General features: G+C 37.5%; 1 protein-coding gene across 2 annotated transcripts in view; it reads left to right on the forward strand.

Moving 5' to 3' along the window:
- The window catches only part of TOX (thymocyte selection associated high mobility group box), a 226,057-nt gene that overhangs the window by 1,221 nt on the left and 211,105 nt on the right, over nucleotides 1-13,731 (forward strand). Inside the window, exon 1 of one of the 2 annotated variants that reach the window (XM_061448432.1) lies at nucleotides 453-617. The exons of the other annotated variant lie outside the window; for it this stretch is intronic. Coding sequence (XP_061304416.1) covers nucleotides 474-617 — 144 coding nt within the window. The 5' untranslated portion in view covers nucleotides 453-473. Of the gene's footprint in view, nucleotides 1-452; nucleotides 618-13,731 lie in introns of those variants that run through there. 2 annotated transcript variants of the gene reach the window in all.

Raw genomic sequence — 13,731 nt, forward strand, 5'->3', positions numbered from 1 at the left:
GGGCTTTGCACATGAGAAAAAGCTGGCCATAGGAAAATAACCAGGAAGTGCGAGCTACCCCGAGCACTTCTTATATACAGCTCGGCCAGGGCAGAAAGCTGCGGGCGAGCGCTGCCCCAAAGATGTGTTTACACCCGTGATCAGGCATTAAGCTTAGAAACCTGCCGTAGAAGCCTGTGGCAGGCAGATGTTTCTCTCTCGTAAACGACCGCAGGGCTGGTCACGAATGCGGAGGGAGGCCAGCGGGGCTACCCATCCGGGGCGAGGCGCCCTGTCCCGCCCGGTTCTGCGCTGGGCTATTGTCATGACGGGCTCACGTGTCGCTGGGATGTTCTGAGCCGTCTCTTTCACCGCGGGCAGCTGCCTCAATTCCGAGATAAATAAACAGGATAAATAGCGTGTGGTCGGTGCTCCAGTGCGGACGCTGCCGCGCCGGGGTGAAGCCCTCTCGATGCTCAGGGAAGATTTCCCACATGGTCGCATCTACCAATCACAACAGAAAGGACCAAATTCATCCTGGCTGCATTTCGCATGTACTCAATGGAGTTGTAGAATTCAGGGATGAATCTGGCCCTTTGTGGTGGATGCCTGAGGATATCTCGAGAGAGGTCCCAGAGGTATGACTTAGCGGTGTTTTAAGTGGCTGTTTGGCAGCATCTGGCCAACCTGCCCTATAGATCGGAAGTTTGTGCCAGGAGTGAACTTTGTTCAGCAGGAAGAGTCCAGTTGCACAGGAGCCTCTATGTGTGCATGAATTTTTTGTAAGTGCTCCAAGTAATCATGAGGCTACTGCCACCTTTGATCTGATGCTTGCCGTTGTTTTTTTTCTGTTGCCTTTGTAAATCATAACTGTAAAGTGTTGCCAAATGAAAAGCTTGGGCTAATATTAATGGCATAAGCACCAAAGTGTCTGAATACCCATTTGGCAATGAAACTGGACAAATGTTATTAAACCTATCAGTGATTTAAAGCTTCAAAAAGAAGGTAATGACTTGAATACACATTTCACTCATCATTCTTGAGATAGTGGGCCAGATTTAATTTAAAAGTTAAATGCTTTGGAAAATCAGGAATTACTTTAATATATTAAATCATTTTCCAATTAAGTTCCTTAAATCATTTTTGGTGGGTTGCACTGCAAATCGAATAAATTAATTTAGGAGGTCATTTTCAGAATTTCTTTACTGGGTGGTTAAAGCTTCTTTTAAGTCATGCCATGTATGAGGGAGCAAACTGTTCTTTTTAAATGCAAATGAGACACTCATTCTGTAGACAAGTTGCAACTCTTCTGTTTCACTTTGCCTGAACTGATAATGTGCTTAAAAATGCACAGTCATAAGACATATGTTTTATGCTTGGAAAAGACTTACCAGGAATGTAAGATGCCGAGTATAGGACAAATGTCTTTTTCAGTCTTTGCCGCTGACCGCTGACCACATTAAATGGACAGAGTAGCTTTACCAGGCCCCTTGGAGGCATACATTTGCAGAGCATTTCATTTTTCACTCCCTTCACTCTCTCCCTTCTCCCAGCATGATTAACATTGCTGTGAAAACTTATCTGACTTGTTCTAAACGTGTCGTCATGTTACAGTATTGCTCTGCCACTCATTTCCGTGCTGTGTGTATCTAGGGAGTTAGAAGGGCAGGAGGCCTGCAGGAATTTTGTGTTCAGTAAGTTTGGTGGAGTGTTTGGTTTTGATCTCTCTCAGGAAAGGGGATTGCGGAAGCATGGTGGATCCATGTTCTTGGTTGGTATGGTGGTCTTGATTAGGTCTTTACCTGCAAAACTCATTCAGAACTGGATCTTGTTTCTTGTAAAGTTAGTTAAAACTCACTTTGGTCACTTAGAAGGATTTAGCACTTGTTTTCATACCTGGAGTTTGGGGTGAGTTGTTTTGGGTTTTTTTCTACAAGTATGGCAGACTTTGATTCTTTACATATTAGGTCTGCTTGAGCTGCTGGGAATTTAGAATGCATTCCACAAATCTTTACACTTTTAAGTTTTCTAATAATTCTGTTAGGACTAAGAGGTGTTTTTTTTCCAGCTCAGGTGATTGTTCACAGTGTATGAGTGAGTTCCCAGGGACATGCATGGGAGTTACTATGTTTCTCTGTAGCCAAAAGGAAATGCAATAATGTAGATTCAGTCACCTCTTATCTTACAATTTTCAGTTGGCAGGATTTGTTTTAGAAGACTGCTTAGATCTTTATTTTAGAAACCTAAAATAGCAGTCTAAGCGTCTTAGTCTAACATTTCTCTATCTGCTGTGAAAGCTCATTATACTCTGCATATATTGTTATGCAGGCTTTTCCTTGTTTCTCGTGCATTGCCCATGGAGAGCGAAAAGTGAAAGAACAATGCAAACAATGTTGGTTATGACAACTGTGTGAGGTATCTCCTATACAAACAAACAGAATGGACGGTATGCTGCAGTATATAGGTCAGCCTTTGAAATAACAGTGGAGCTCTTGCAGTGGACAAATTTAGAGTTGGGGTTGTACCATTTGCCTCTTGAAACTTGAAGCGTAATTGCGTTTCAGACATTTACAGGCTAATACAAGTAGTCTGTTCAGTTGGAGTTTATTTTAAGGAATATCATGTTCCTTAATTGAGTTGAATGGTATAAAAGAAAGAACTTTGATAATCCAAGTGTCTTAGTGTGATAGAAGAATATGGACAGGGATTTCAAGCTTCTTGAAGAAGTCAGAGGATAAGTTTACATGTTTATGTAGAGAGCAATAAATAAAATCCTTGTGGCTTTCCTTATTAAAGTGTCACCTCCAAAGACCGCTTCAATCAGTACTGCAAGAAGGATTGGTGTATTTTCATACTTGCAACTTTACAGTGTTTTCAGATCTCTGCTCACATAAAGTGCAGTTACATAATTATAGTTTGACACAGCTAATGACAGGGATGCTGACCCCTGCCAACAGCATGGAGAAAATAATGTTCTTTACTGCTCCCAATGGTTTGCCTTGCAGAGTTATGCACTAAATTCTTCTGTGATTTGCTACCTGGTTCAAAAATACAGGAGCCTCCACTCATCTTTCTTGTTTCCACTGGTAGTTGTCAGTGCAGTGGAAAAATACAGCCAGACAGCAGAGGTAGAATGATAGACTGTAGCTGTTTTTAAAAGAGAGGATTAAAGAGGGAAAAAGAGGGAGAGTGAAGTAAAACCCTTCAAAATGAAAAAAAGTTGAGTGACATTGGGTAGAAGTAGATAAGGCGATAAAATACAGTGCTTTGTAAGCAGGTAACAATCTCATAATCAGAATTCCACAGAGCAAAAGTACATATATATATTTATTTATACACAGTGTTTAGAATAATTTATTATGTAAACTTAACCCTACCATAGATACTACTTTAAGTAAAGTGTTCCATGGCTCTTTACAAAGTGTACATTATTTCCAGGAGCTTGCTTGTATCCACTCTCTATCCAAAATTCAGAATGATGACAAGCCAGTGCTCTGAAGGACCGCTCTAAAGCTGAAATGCTGTGTTATCATTTAGACAGCATTTTAGATTGTTTATCTGATAGATCACCATTTGTTTATTCTATATATATATTTATTTTTTTTTTTGCCCCCCTTGGATAAGTACCTTGTCCCCTACTGTATTAGAGTTATATGTGAAATTTGTTGCTGCCTCTTATAGGAAAGATTAAACAGTTGCATTAGTGCTGTTGATTTTTCAGTGTTAAAGTGTTTTAGATAGTTTCAGAAAAATACCAGATAGGGAATACCAAGGGAAATGGACTTCTTTTTTCTGGGTTACTAGACCTTAGAATGTAGTCTCAGAGTTACGGGCAAGCCTCAAGTGGGCCTCCTTAAATTCCAGTGTTTCAGAAAAGAAGTGGTCCCAGTTTTAGTGGAATATAGAAAATGATTTATGTATGTGCTTCTGAGAAATCTCTCTCAATGATGTCTATAAACCAAAGCATTCGCAGTTTATTTTTTTTTTCTTTCTGCTAAACTTCAGTACTTTGAGAGAAATTAAATTTTATTCTCTTACTAGAATGATATGTTTCATCTCTAGAGCATTACCCTCAACCAGCCTATCATGTGGTCTTCTGAAAAAAGTGAAAACTGTAAACTATTAAGAATGCTGAATTAGCTAAACACTCCAGTGCATGCAGTACCTTTGGTGTTTACATTAAACCGAAGAGCAGCTGGAGCTGCATTTAAAGGACTTAAGGAGCTGATACTGTGGAGGACTGGGCAGTCCCAACTCCCCTTGAATTCGGTGCGTGTTGGGAACAATCACACTTTGTCAAGAAGAACTGAGCACCTTCCTGTCCTCAGATTGCCATCTTAGCAGGATGTTCTCATCTTCCTAACACTGTACAGAGGCATGGGAAAGTGGACTATGTTTAAAGCATGACTTTATATTAAGCAGAGAAATGTCCTAATCATGGTAAGATTTAGATCAAGATTCTTGGATATTTAAATCCTGTATCGGTGGAAAATATAACAAAACATAGGTGGTGAAAGTAATAAGCTTCCTTTGACTGCTCTCTCAGCATGGCTCAAGAGTGACCTGAAGGCACCATTTCTCATGGTGAGAGGGTAGCCGCTGCAGAAGTTGGCTTCTGGAACTGACAGTGGTGGCAATTAGTGGCTCCTTTGTTTATCTTTTTGAAGTGGACACATGCTCTGCAGATGCCTAGCATGGGCTGCATACACTAAAATACTCATTTTAAAAAGAACTTAACCAAATTTAAATGTTTCTTTGATGCAGTTGGAGTAGAGGATTGTTGTAGGTACCTTCCAAATGAAATAGTCAGTTCTATTATACTGTTTTAGTTACTCAACTAGGTCCCAATTTTCTGTCCAAGGAGTGATTTCTGATTAAAAATGCCGAGTTATAAACTGTTCTAAAGCATGGCTTATAGAAGAAGCGCCAAATGACTGTTGATTATGGCAGTGCTTGCAAAATACTTTCAGGCGTGGAATTCAAATTGAACCTGAATGAGATTTTCTTGGTCATAACTTTTTTCCCTACAGCATTTGGTGGAAAAATGGCAGTATTGCATTAATCTATGATTAGGCACAGATTATGTAGCATTAGCAGCAGCAACAAACATAGCCCTTCCACAGCGGCAAGTGCACAGAAGAAAATCTTGTCTCCTCTTCCACTGAAATATCTGCATTTTATGCTCATTGGTTGTGATCAGTTTTAAGTTAGTCAGCAGCATGGAATAAAGTGTTTAACTCTTCATTAGTTCTTCAAAGTTAAAATTGTTTTTCAGCAGAGACCTTGGTGCAACCGGCATTTGTAATGTCTGTGGTTTTCTTTTGCTTCTTATTTTTGTGTTAAGTAGTTTATTTTTCGTTTGTTTTTGAATTTCATATGGCTATACTAATATTTATATCTTATCTTTCAATTGCACGTATGCTAACACTGTTCCCGAACTGTTCATTTAGTATTTCTCACTGGGCTGCTATTTGATTTGCTATAGACCCTTGTATTATGGTTTGCTCCCAGGAAACACGCTGCTTTTGAAGTTGCAAAGCATACTTGAATTACATGAGCATCTGACAAATCCAGGTTAGTGGAAATGTCAGAATGTTTTAGCATTCGCATTCTTGGCTGTTAAACCACTCTCTACCAATCAGAAGTGCTATGAGTAGCTGATTTCAAAGGTACTGCTGGCTAAGCATTGGAAACTGAGCTGCTGTGATAGTAATTTTGTCTCCTGCTATTGTTGTTGATGATTATATGGTCTCAAAGATTAAATGGAAGATACTGTAGCTGGTATGTATTTTTGTTATATGAAGGAAATCTGCAATGAACTCATTACTTATTCTATATGCAAGAAGAAATCAGAACTCTTGAAATCAGACAGTGATAACCTGCACTTAGGGAAATGGGTTAGTAAAGGAAGTATGAAGTCTGAAATGTAAATCAAAAGATTTATCCAGACAGTTCCTGCCAGAAGAGTGAGAAGATAATGTATACATACAAATTCCTGTTGTATCAATGCTAGCGTGTATGTATATACCCATGTAGGCTTCCACTTCATTATATACTGCTCACTTTGAAGAAAGTGAACTTACTCCAAGAATCTCTCATTTCTATTCTCTATTATAAGTGGCTGGCTTCAAAGTAGTATTCTGGTCACAGCTGCCAAAAGCACGTAGGTTTGTGTTCATGAGTAAGAGAATACATTTGCTTCTTATACCATCATTTGTTTTCCATCAACCTGCAATAATAATAAATAGTAAAAGCAAAAATAGTGGTGAAAAGGGACAGTAACCTTTCAAAAAAGTATAATTTATCATTTGGCAAACACAGTTGTGAATATTAGTCATAGAAACCTGCAGATAGGAGAGGCTTAATATCAAAGCTAATGATTTATTTTATGTTAATGACTTTCTGCTAGGGCATAAAAGACTGTTCATAATGGACTCTCAGTGCTGTGTTCAGTTGCAAAGGCTAATGGGATAATCTTACCCAAAATTAAGCTTTTTGAAGTAGATCATGGTGTTATTTTTTCAAGTTAACTCTTGAAAATATATTGGCAAACTGATTTTTTCAGAACTGCTTTTTATCTTTGAAGGAAATTATAATCCAAGGGTTTTTTTCTTCATTAGTAGTTTTCTTAATTGTGTTGGAAATGTCTGTTTATGTTTTTTTTTATAGTTCTGAAGAATAATATCCATGATGTGGAAGTCTTTCATTTCAGTGGTTTTCTCATAATGCAATAAATTTTTGTGAGGCACCGTTGCTTTTACAGGTTGAACAAAGAAAAAAGGATTATTTTTTAATTGGCCTCAGCAGTAATTTACTAAATGGTAGTAAAACTCATAGTTTTGCATTGAGAAGTTTTTAAAATCATGTTTACAATTAGTTATAACCAACATTATATTTCAATAAGAGATAATTTGCCTACTAAAGTTCACATAATGTGCTAATCATGTCTAGTGGTTAATAAAGGCCTCCTATCTCACTCCCCTGATGGCTATAAAAGGCTATTATGTTCATGGCAGCAGTTCAGGTACAGCTGCTGTGTGTTAATAATGCATCATTGTCCCACTAATAAACACAGCAGAGGTCAGCAACCCTGAGCACCTAAAACACCTATTCTCTTTCCAAAATATTTATTAACACCTCAATGGCATATCTATTCATTTTGTTTAGGATTGTATCAGTTAATGACCCTTATGGAATTCCGTGTGTTCAGGTTTTGCAACCTACATGCTGTTGTGGGCTGTTGCACTCCTTTTTCCTCCTAAACATTTCTTTTTCATTGCAACTATGTGTTGTTTCTTTAAGATTAGCATTCTATAGTCACTTCATGATTAACTTACTTTTTTGCTTAGTATGTCAATTTTCATTTTGGTTTTTTTTTGTTGGTTTTGTTTGGGATTTTTTTGTTGGTTTTCTTTTTTTTTTCTCATCTAATTTAAGATTATGTTTAGAAATTGAATTTTTGTTAGTTAAGACACTTCATAGAAAATTAACTATGTGCTTGTGTAAATAGGTATTCATGTAACAACTATATGCTTGTGTAACATGCGTGCACAAAGAGATGCATGTATACATGTGTATATATAAGCACTACTTCCTCCAGGTTCCATACATCATTTTATACTAGTGACTGATGTTTTCCTTTTTAGCATAGATTGCTGTATTCATAAAGGTTTTTTAAAATGCATTTTCTACAGACAAAGAACATGCTCACATGGGATTTCCATTTTGCCAGGGAAACATGCAAATCAATAGGCCAGCACTTATCTGCATTAAAATTAGGTATACTGTAATTTATGGGCACAGTGATATTGTATTTGTCTAGCATAGCCTCAGATACTCTTTAAGGTAGCCTGGCTCTGCGTCCTTAGAGAAAAGAAAAAGTGTTAATTGAACAAAATCTCATCTTGTAGTATTGCCTTTTGTTTTCTGTTACTCATTTTGAAAACCTGATGGTTTTTTTTTTTGTGCTGTATGATTTACAAACAAATGGTCAGAGGGCAGAAAAATACCACTGCACTTCCATCAAGAGAAATGAAAAAGCTTAACTAGCTGAAGGGTTTCTATTTGGTGTAGCACGTTGCTTCAATGACACATTTGTCATGCTTTATATATATAATACGTACAATAAAATATGTACAGGCACAGTCGTGATATATGTAGTGTCTGGCTCCATTGCTATTGTTTGTAGTCTCTACGGTTGTCATACGTTGTTCTTTGCACATCATACCCTTACAGCAGAATTTGACACAATTTCTAGCTTTCAGTCCTGCACCATTTTCATTGCACAATATACATGAGTTTGACAGGGTGTGTTGAGGACAACTCTGGCAAGCAATTGATATTTTGAAGTGGCAAGCATTTCAACAGCTGCCTGCTTGTGAAAAAGGAATGATAAGGTATACTGTATTGTTAGTTTCAGGCAAGCATTAAGGTTTAAGCTCTGTAAAAATGTACACATTATTCGTCAGTGGTGAAGCAAGCCTTTTATGTTTTTTAGAGCTTAGCTCTCTGGCTGATGTGAACTAGAATGACATTGGTTTAATGGTCAGTAAATGAATAGGAGTACTTTGAATTTGAACTGCTGCCAATTTTGCACCAACAAAGAGACTGACAAAAGAAAGATTTTATGTGAAAGCAAAGCACAAGCAATGCTTGGGGAGGTGGGGAAAAGGGTAGAGGAACCCAACAGAAATATTCTTCAACATACCCTTGTAATGATACTAAAATTGTTAAAACACATCCATTTTACATGGCTCGTCGGCTACGAACTTAAGCTGTTTCATCTAATGTTCTTTAAAACCTGTTGTATACACATAGTCTTTTAGAATATATTCATATGGAATCTGCAGTGTGTTTTTCTAAATACCACACTGTGCCCTGAAGGCCTGTTGGCAGAACATCAGAGTTGTCCACTGCTGGAGTTCCCAAGTCTCTCTCTATCTGGTAGTGGGAAATTGTAGTTTAATCAGTTATGGCACTTTCAGTGTGTAACATTCATTAGTAAGGCAATTTGTCATGACTGTTAATAGTCAGGATGCATCTGCTCTCTCTTCAGTTACAAAGTGTGATAAGCAAGAGGGCAAATATTTCAATATTTAGTAATATTAGCATGTTTGAAAACTGTAGTTCAAGGTTAGTGCTCAAAACACAAACAGCAAATTAGTAATGACCTATTTATTTTTACTGGTTTTACCTTTACATAGGTTTGATTTTAAAGTGCCCTAATGCTCTTATGAGTTGTGCATTATTGAACTGGGTGTTAGAAAGTAAATGTTAGCATCTTCGGTGTTTATCAAAGACTTTTCTCTGTTATCATATATTGAAAGTTAGGATATTTTCAAAGAGTTGAAAATACTTATAACTGAGACACATCATTTTCCAATGTGTCAGTAATAAATGGTTCGCAGAATCAATTTTGGCAGTAGAAGGCCTTTCACGGTGTTAGTTTTGTGGCTGGGCAGCTTATAATGTTATAAAAGCTATTTGGTACCTACCAAATGGACAACATGCAATTAGAATAATCTTTGAAAAAACTGGCTTGTGATCATTGTTCATTGTTCTAAATATGAAAGGTTAAATTGTTTTCTACAGTCAAGAGGTTAAAGGTTTTTTTCACATACATCTGATAACCCTCATGTATTACATAATATGATCGCTTCTCACACAATAGCTTTGTGACACATTTTAATTTTTAATGAAAAGCCTCCCAAATTTTAACATAATAATTTCTTTAGAAACCAAGCCCAATCTTGGTAAAATCCGTTCTTGCCAGCAACAAAAGCTGTTACTGTTTAAGTTCCTGTTCAGCAGTTAGTTGGTACGCTTCACTGGATATTGTCAAAAAGGCTTTTCTCTTGATTGACAACCCTGTAGGAATGTGAATGGAGATTTTAATTGCATATCATGTGTGCATATCAGAGTGAGTGGATTCACTGACTCTGCTTAGCTCCATATCTCTACAGGTCAGCCATGCCAAAACACTTCTATTTTTATTTTTTTTTAATAAGCAATTGATATACTCTTCTAAAGAGAGAGAAAAAGGGCACACAAGTGAAGAATGGACTGCAAAGCAAAAGGTTCCTGTGAATTTCCAAAGAAAAAAATGTGTGCAATAAGTTTCCAGAATGTTTTAACACAATTAAGAGGTATTTTGGTGATGTAAATTCAGTTCAAGACTAAGTTGGTCAAAGACTGCAAGAATATATTTGTCTTCTGACATTTGCTAGCAGAAGTGTGTTTATCTTTTTACTTTTTTTTTTTTTCTAAGAATACTTTGAATAAAATCAGTCTAGAAGAAAGTAAAGCAAGTGTAAAAAATTACTGACTCAGGCTGCACCTTTATAAAAAGCATGGGGAAATGGTGGGGGTTTCTTCATGCGTGTGTGAGACAGTGGGCTTACTTGTTCATACTGGATTTGATACACAGTCTTCGGGCAACACTGTTACTTTGTGGGGAGATTTGCCTAGATCAGAGAGGCAGAGACCTCAGGTTTGAGTCTGAAAATAAAAGTGAATTTTGATATCAACTGTAATGCAACTTAAATACTTTTTTTTTTTTCCTTAAGAACAAAAAATGATACATCACTGCAAAAAGACACTGGTAAATAGACCTGAACATTTTCCATAGCCAAGAACATTGCAGGTGAAAATGCAAGGCCAAAGATTCGTTATTATGAATAGTAATTAGATTTTGATGTCTCAAATTAGATTCTAGGTTTCATTTTGCATCAGAAACCACAACATCAATTGTATTTTGTTTTTAAAGCTCATGAAGCACTGGTAACTGAAAGCACAGCAACACACAGTTGAGGGGAACTTTTAGCTGAGGTTAGTGTTTTGTGCATGTAAAGGGACATTGAAATCTAAAGGGGGATGACAGTTGCAATTTTCCAGCAGGACCCCTGGGAAGGAATTGTTACTTAGTCAAAAAGTTTCTGTCCTCATTTGTCAGTACTCTCAGATAAAAAGCAAATTGACTGCCTTCTGCCCTTTTACCCTCTGTGTAGGGCCAACTCACACTTTCAGGTTGTATTTGTGGAATGTGTGGGAATGAAGGATGCCAACCACTTGTTAAATCTTAAGGTTACAACAGCAAGGCAGATCACCTGGTCTGACAATGTGCAGTTTAACTCCAGCATCTATATGGAGCCCATTCATTCCTGTGTTGGACTAAAGTGTATCTTGGCCAGTTATGTCTTGTACATCAGTAAACCCTTAGGAGTGCTTAAAAACTATGAATATCTTGAGAAGAAAACCAACAAGACTGCTTTATTTTTAATGAAGGAAACCCCTTCTGACTTAATGCACGACATTAGTGGATAGTTGGATCTATTAGGAACTGACACTTCTGTGGATTTTAAGGATTTGTGAGTAGAAAATAGAGGAAAATGGGAAGTAGCAAAGATAGTAATCTGAACGTATGATTCCCTCTGTACAGTGTGCCTTCAAGTCCTATGAGCAAATGCATCAGCGAGGAGCCTTAGCTTTCTGGACACCTAAAGGTGCTTGTGTTTAGATTTGTCTGGACTCACACCTGTGCAGGTTTCAGAGCTTTGGCACTTTCACTTCTGATAAAGCTTTGTTTTTTGAGAGAATTTCTAAAATTATTCCTGGTTTGGGGAGCTTTCTGTCATAGCCAACAGGTCTGCAAGGCTCCCAAAGCCCGGAAGTTGTAGACATTGGAAGGGTTTTTTTCCTTTGTTGAGGAAAGAAAATGTTTAGATTATGAAACATTGTAAAGCTTGTACCTAAGGTTTGGAAAAATGGGAGTGGACCCTGAAGATGTAATTTTGGATTAACCCCAGGGCCATTTTTGTAAATCACTATGGTAGCTCCTGTAATAATGTTGAGAAGATTGCTCCATCCCTGGCAGTGATCAAGGCCAAGTTGGATAGAGCCTAGGGTGACATGGTCTAGGATGAGGCGTCCCTGCAGGTGGCAGGGAAGTTGGAACTAGACGATCTTTAAGGTCCCTTCCAACCCAAACCATTCTATGATTCCATGAAGACTTCATTTGTTCAGGACTTCAGGCTGTGAAGTCAAACACTGTAAGGCTGGGAATGATGATTTAGTGATGTCTTGATTTTGCTCTTTAGTATGCTCTTATTGGCAGGAATTGATGTAGTGAAACAGCGGATGTGGAGTAAATGACCGTGTAATTGTAACTTTATCTTTAATACAGTTAAAAATGGCAACCGAGTTAGGCTTTCAGGCCTTAAATATGCCATTTTCCACATTTTCACCTCTTGACTTTGTAACCCAAATACTCTTTCAAAAATATCTTTTTCGGTATGTTACTGATTCATTGGATTGCTTCCATGACATTCATTGCTATCCTCTATCAGGAGTGTTTGAGTCTCAACATTTCTGCACAGATTTTCCTTTTGAAGAGTTAAATCTTGTTAGCAGCAGGGAGAGTTTTATCCTGGTGAGTGAAGGGAGGACTGAGTCTTGCTGTGGCTAGGAAAATCTTGTGCTCTCTCTCACCAGTCCTTTCATTCTGTGCATACTTTGACACAGGCTGCCATGTTCTGAAGGTTTGGGATCCAGTATGAGAATACTTGTGTTATTATTTTGTCACAATACCCACATTTTGAGAAGCTCAGGCGTATGTTAAAACTTTAGTAATTTCAACAGTTTATCTCTGAAGAAAAGGCACTTTTCTCTCTCAATATCTTCTGCTGAACTTGAAAGATGTGCTGCAAATAATGGAGCTGGTGGAGTTTTCTCAAGTTAAAAATACCACTTGAACTCCAAATACATGTATTGTCACCAAAGTTACAGTAATATGTACTACACCTCCAATTGTGAAATAAAAACCCCACCATGTGTATCTTTATTATCATATATAAATACTATGTTTATAGAAATAATTAGAGCATCTGTTAAAAGTAAATTTATATTAAACTCTCTAAATTTGTGTAAATTACTTTACTTCTAGTAAAACCAGAGGATTTAGTGTACAAATCATTAGGGTTTGTCCTATAATATTTTTCTTTGGAGCTGCAGGCAGTCTATGTATATAATAATGAAAGCTCAGAGAAAAAATATTTTTGAAATGGAAAAATATATTACTCAGCTGAATCCATTGCCCTTGTAAGAGTGCTGTGATTCCAGAGGACTTTCTCAAACAGAACATTATGGTGGAAATACTAAAGCAGCACTCTCTAAGGCCGCCTTGGTTTTATTCAGTCTTTTCAGAAATTCTAATGTAAATGTTAATATGTACTGCAGTAAAAAATAGGTAAAGTTCTGAATGTAGAAGGTTTTGGTTGGAGGAGAATACTGCAGACTTTCTAGAAGCAAGTTAATTACAACAGAGACAGCTCTTAACCTGCTGCTTCCTACATGGTTGCCTGGGTTTCTAGCAATGTTGGAAAATCTTTGCTTATATTAGAGATGTAAGCATATTCTGAAGCAATGGTGCACAATGATGTACCAGATCTGGAAGCTAATTTTCTGTCATTAACTCATCAGAACCTTTTTATTTTTACTACTGAGCTTGCAGTGGACCGGTACAAAGCTGCAAATAACAGTACTGGAATGCATATTTCACTGTTTCTTATGAGTTCAAAATATATGAGTAATTAACATAATCATCAAGTCTTATTGTCCTTGGTAAGGATGAAACATGGCTGTGAGGGAATGTGGGCTTTCCATGCAGTCTGGTAGCTGGGTGTTCTTTGGCCAAGTGTGGGAGAGGAGAGCCGGGAAAGCAGGACCAAGTGTTTCAAGAACTCAGCTAAGGAAAAG

This window comes from Pezoporus flaviventris, unplaced genomic scaffold (assembly GCF_033815535.1).
Source record: "Pezoporus flaviventris isolate CSIRO_AGI_PZ_B2104156 unplaced genomic scaffold, CSIRO_AGI_Pfla_v1 ptg000007l, whole genome shotgun sequence".
Classification (NCBI taxonomy): domain Eukaryota; kingdom Metazoa; phylum Chordata; class Aves; order Psittaciformes; family Psittacidae; genus Pezoporus; species Pezoporus flaviventris.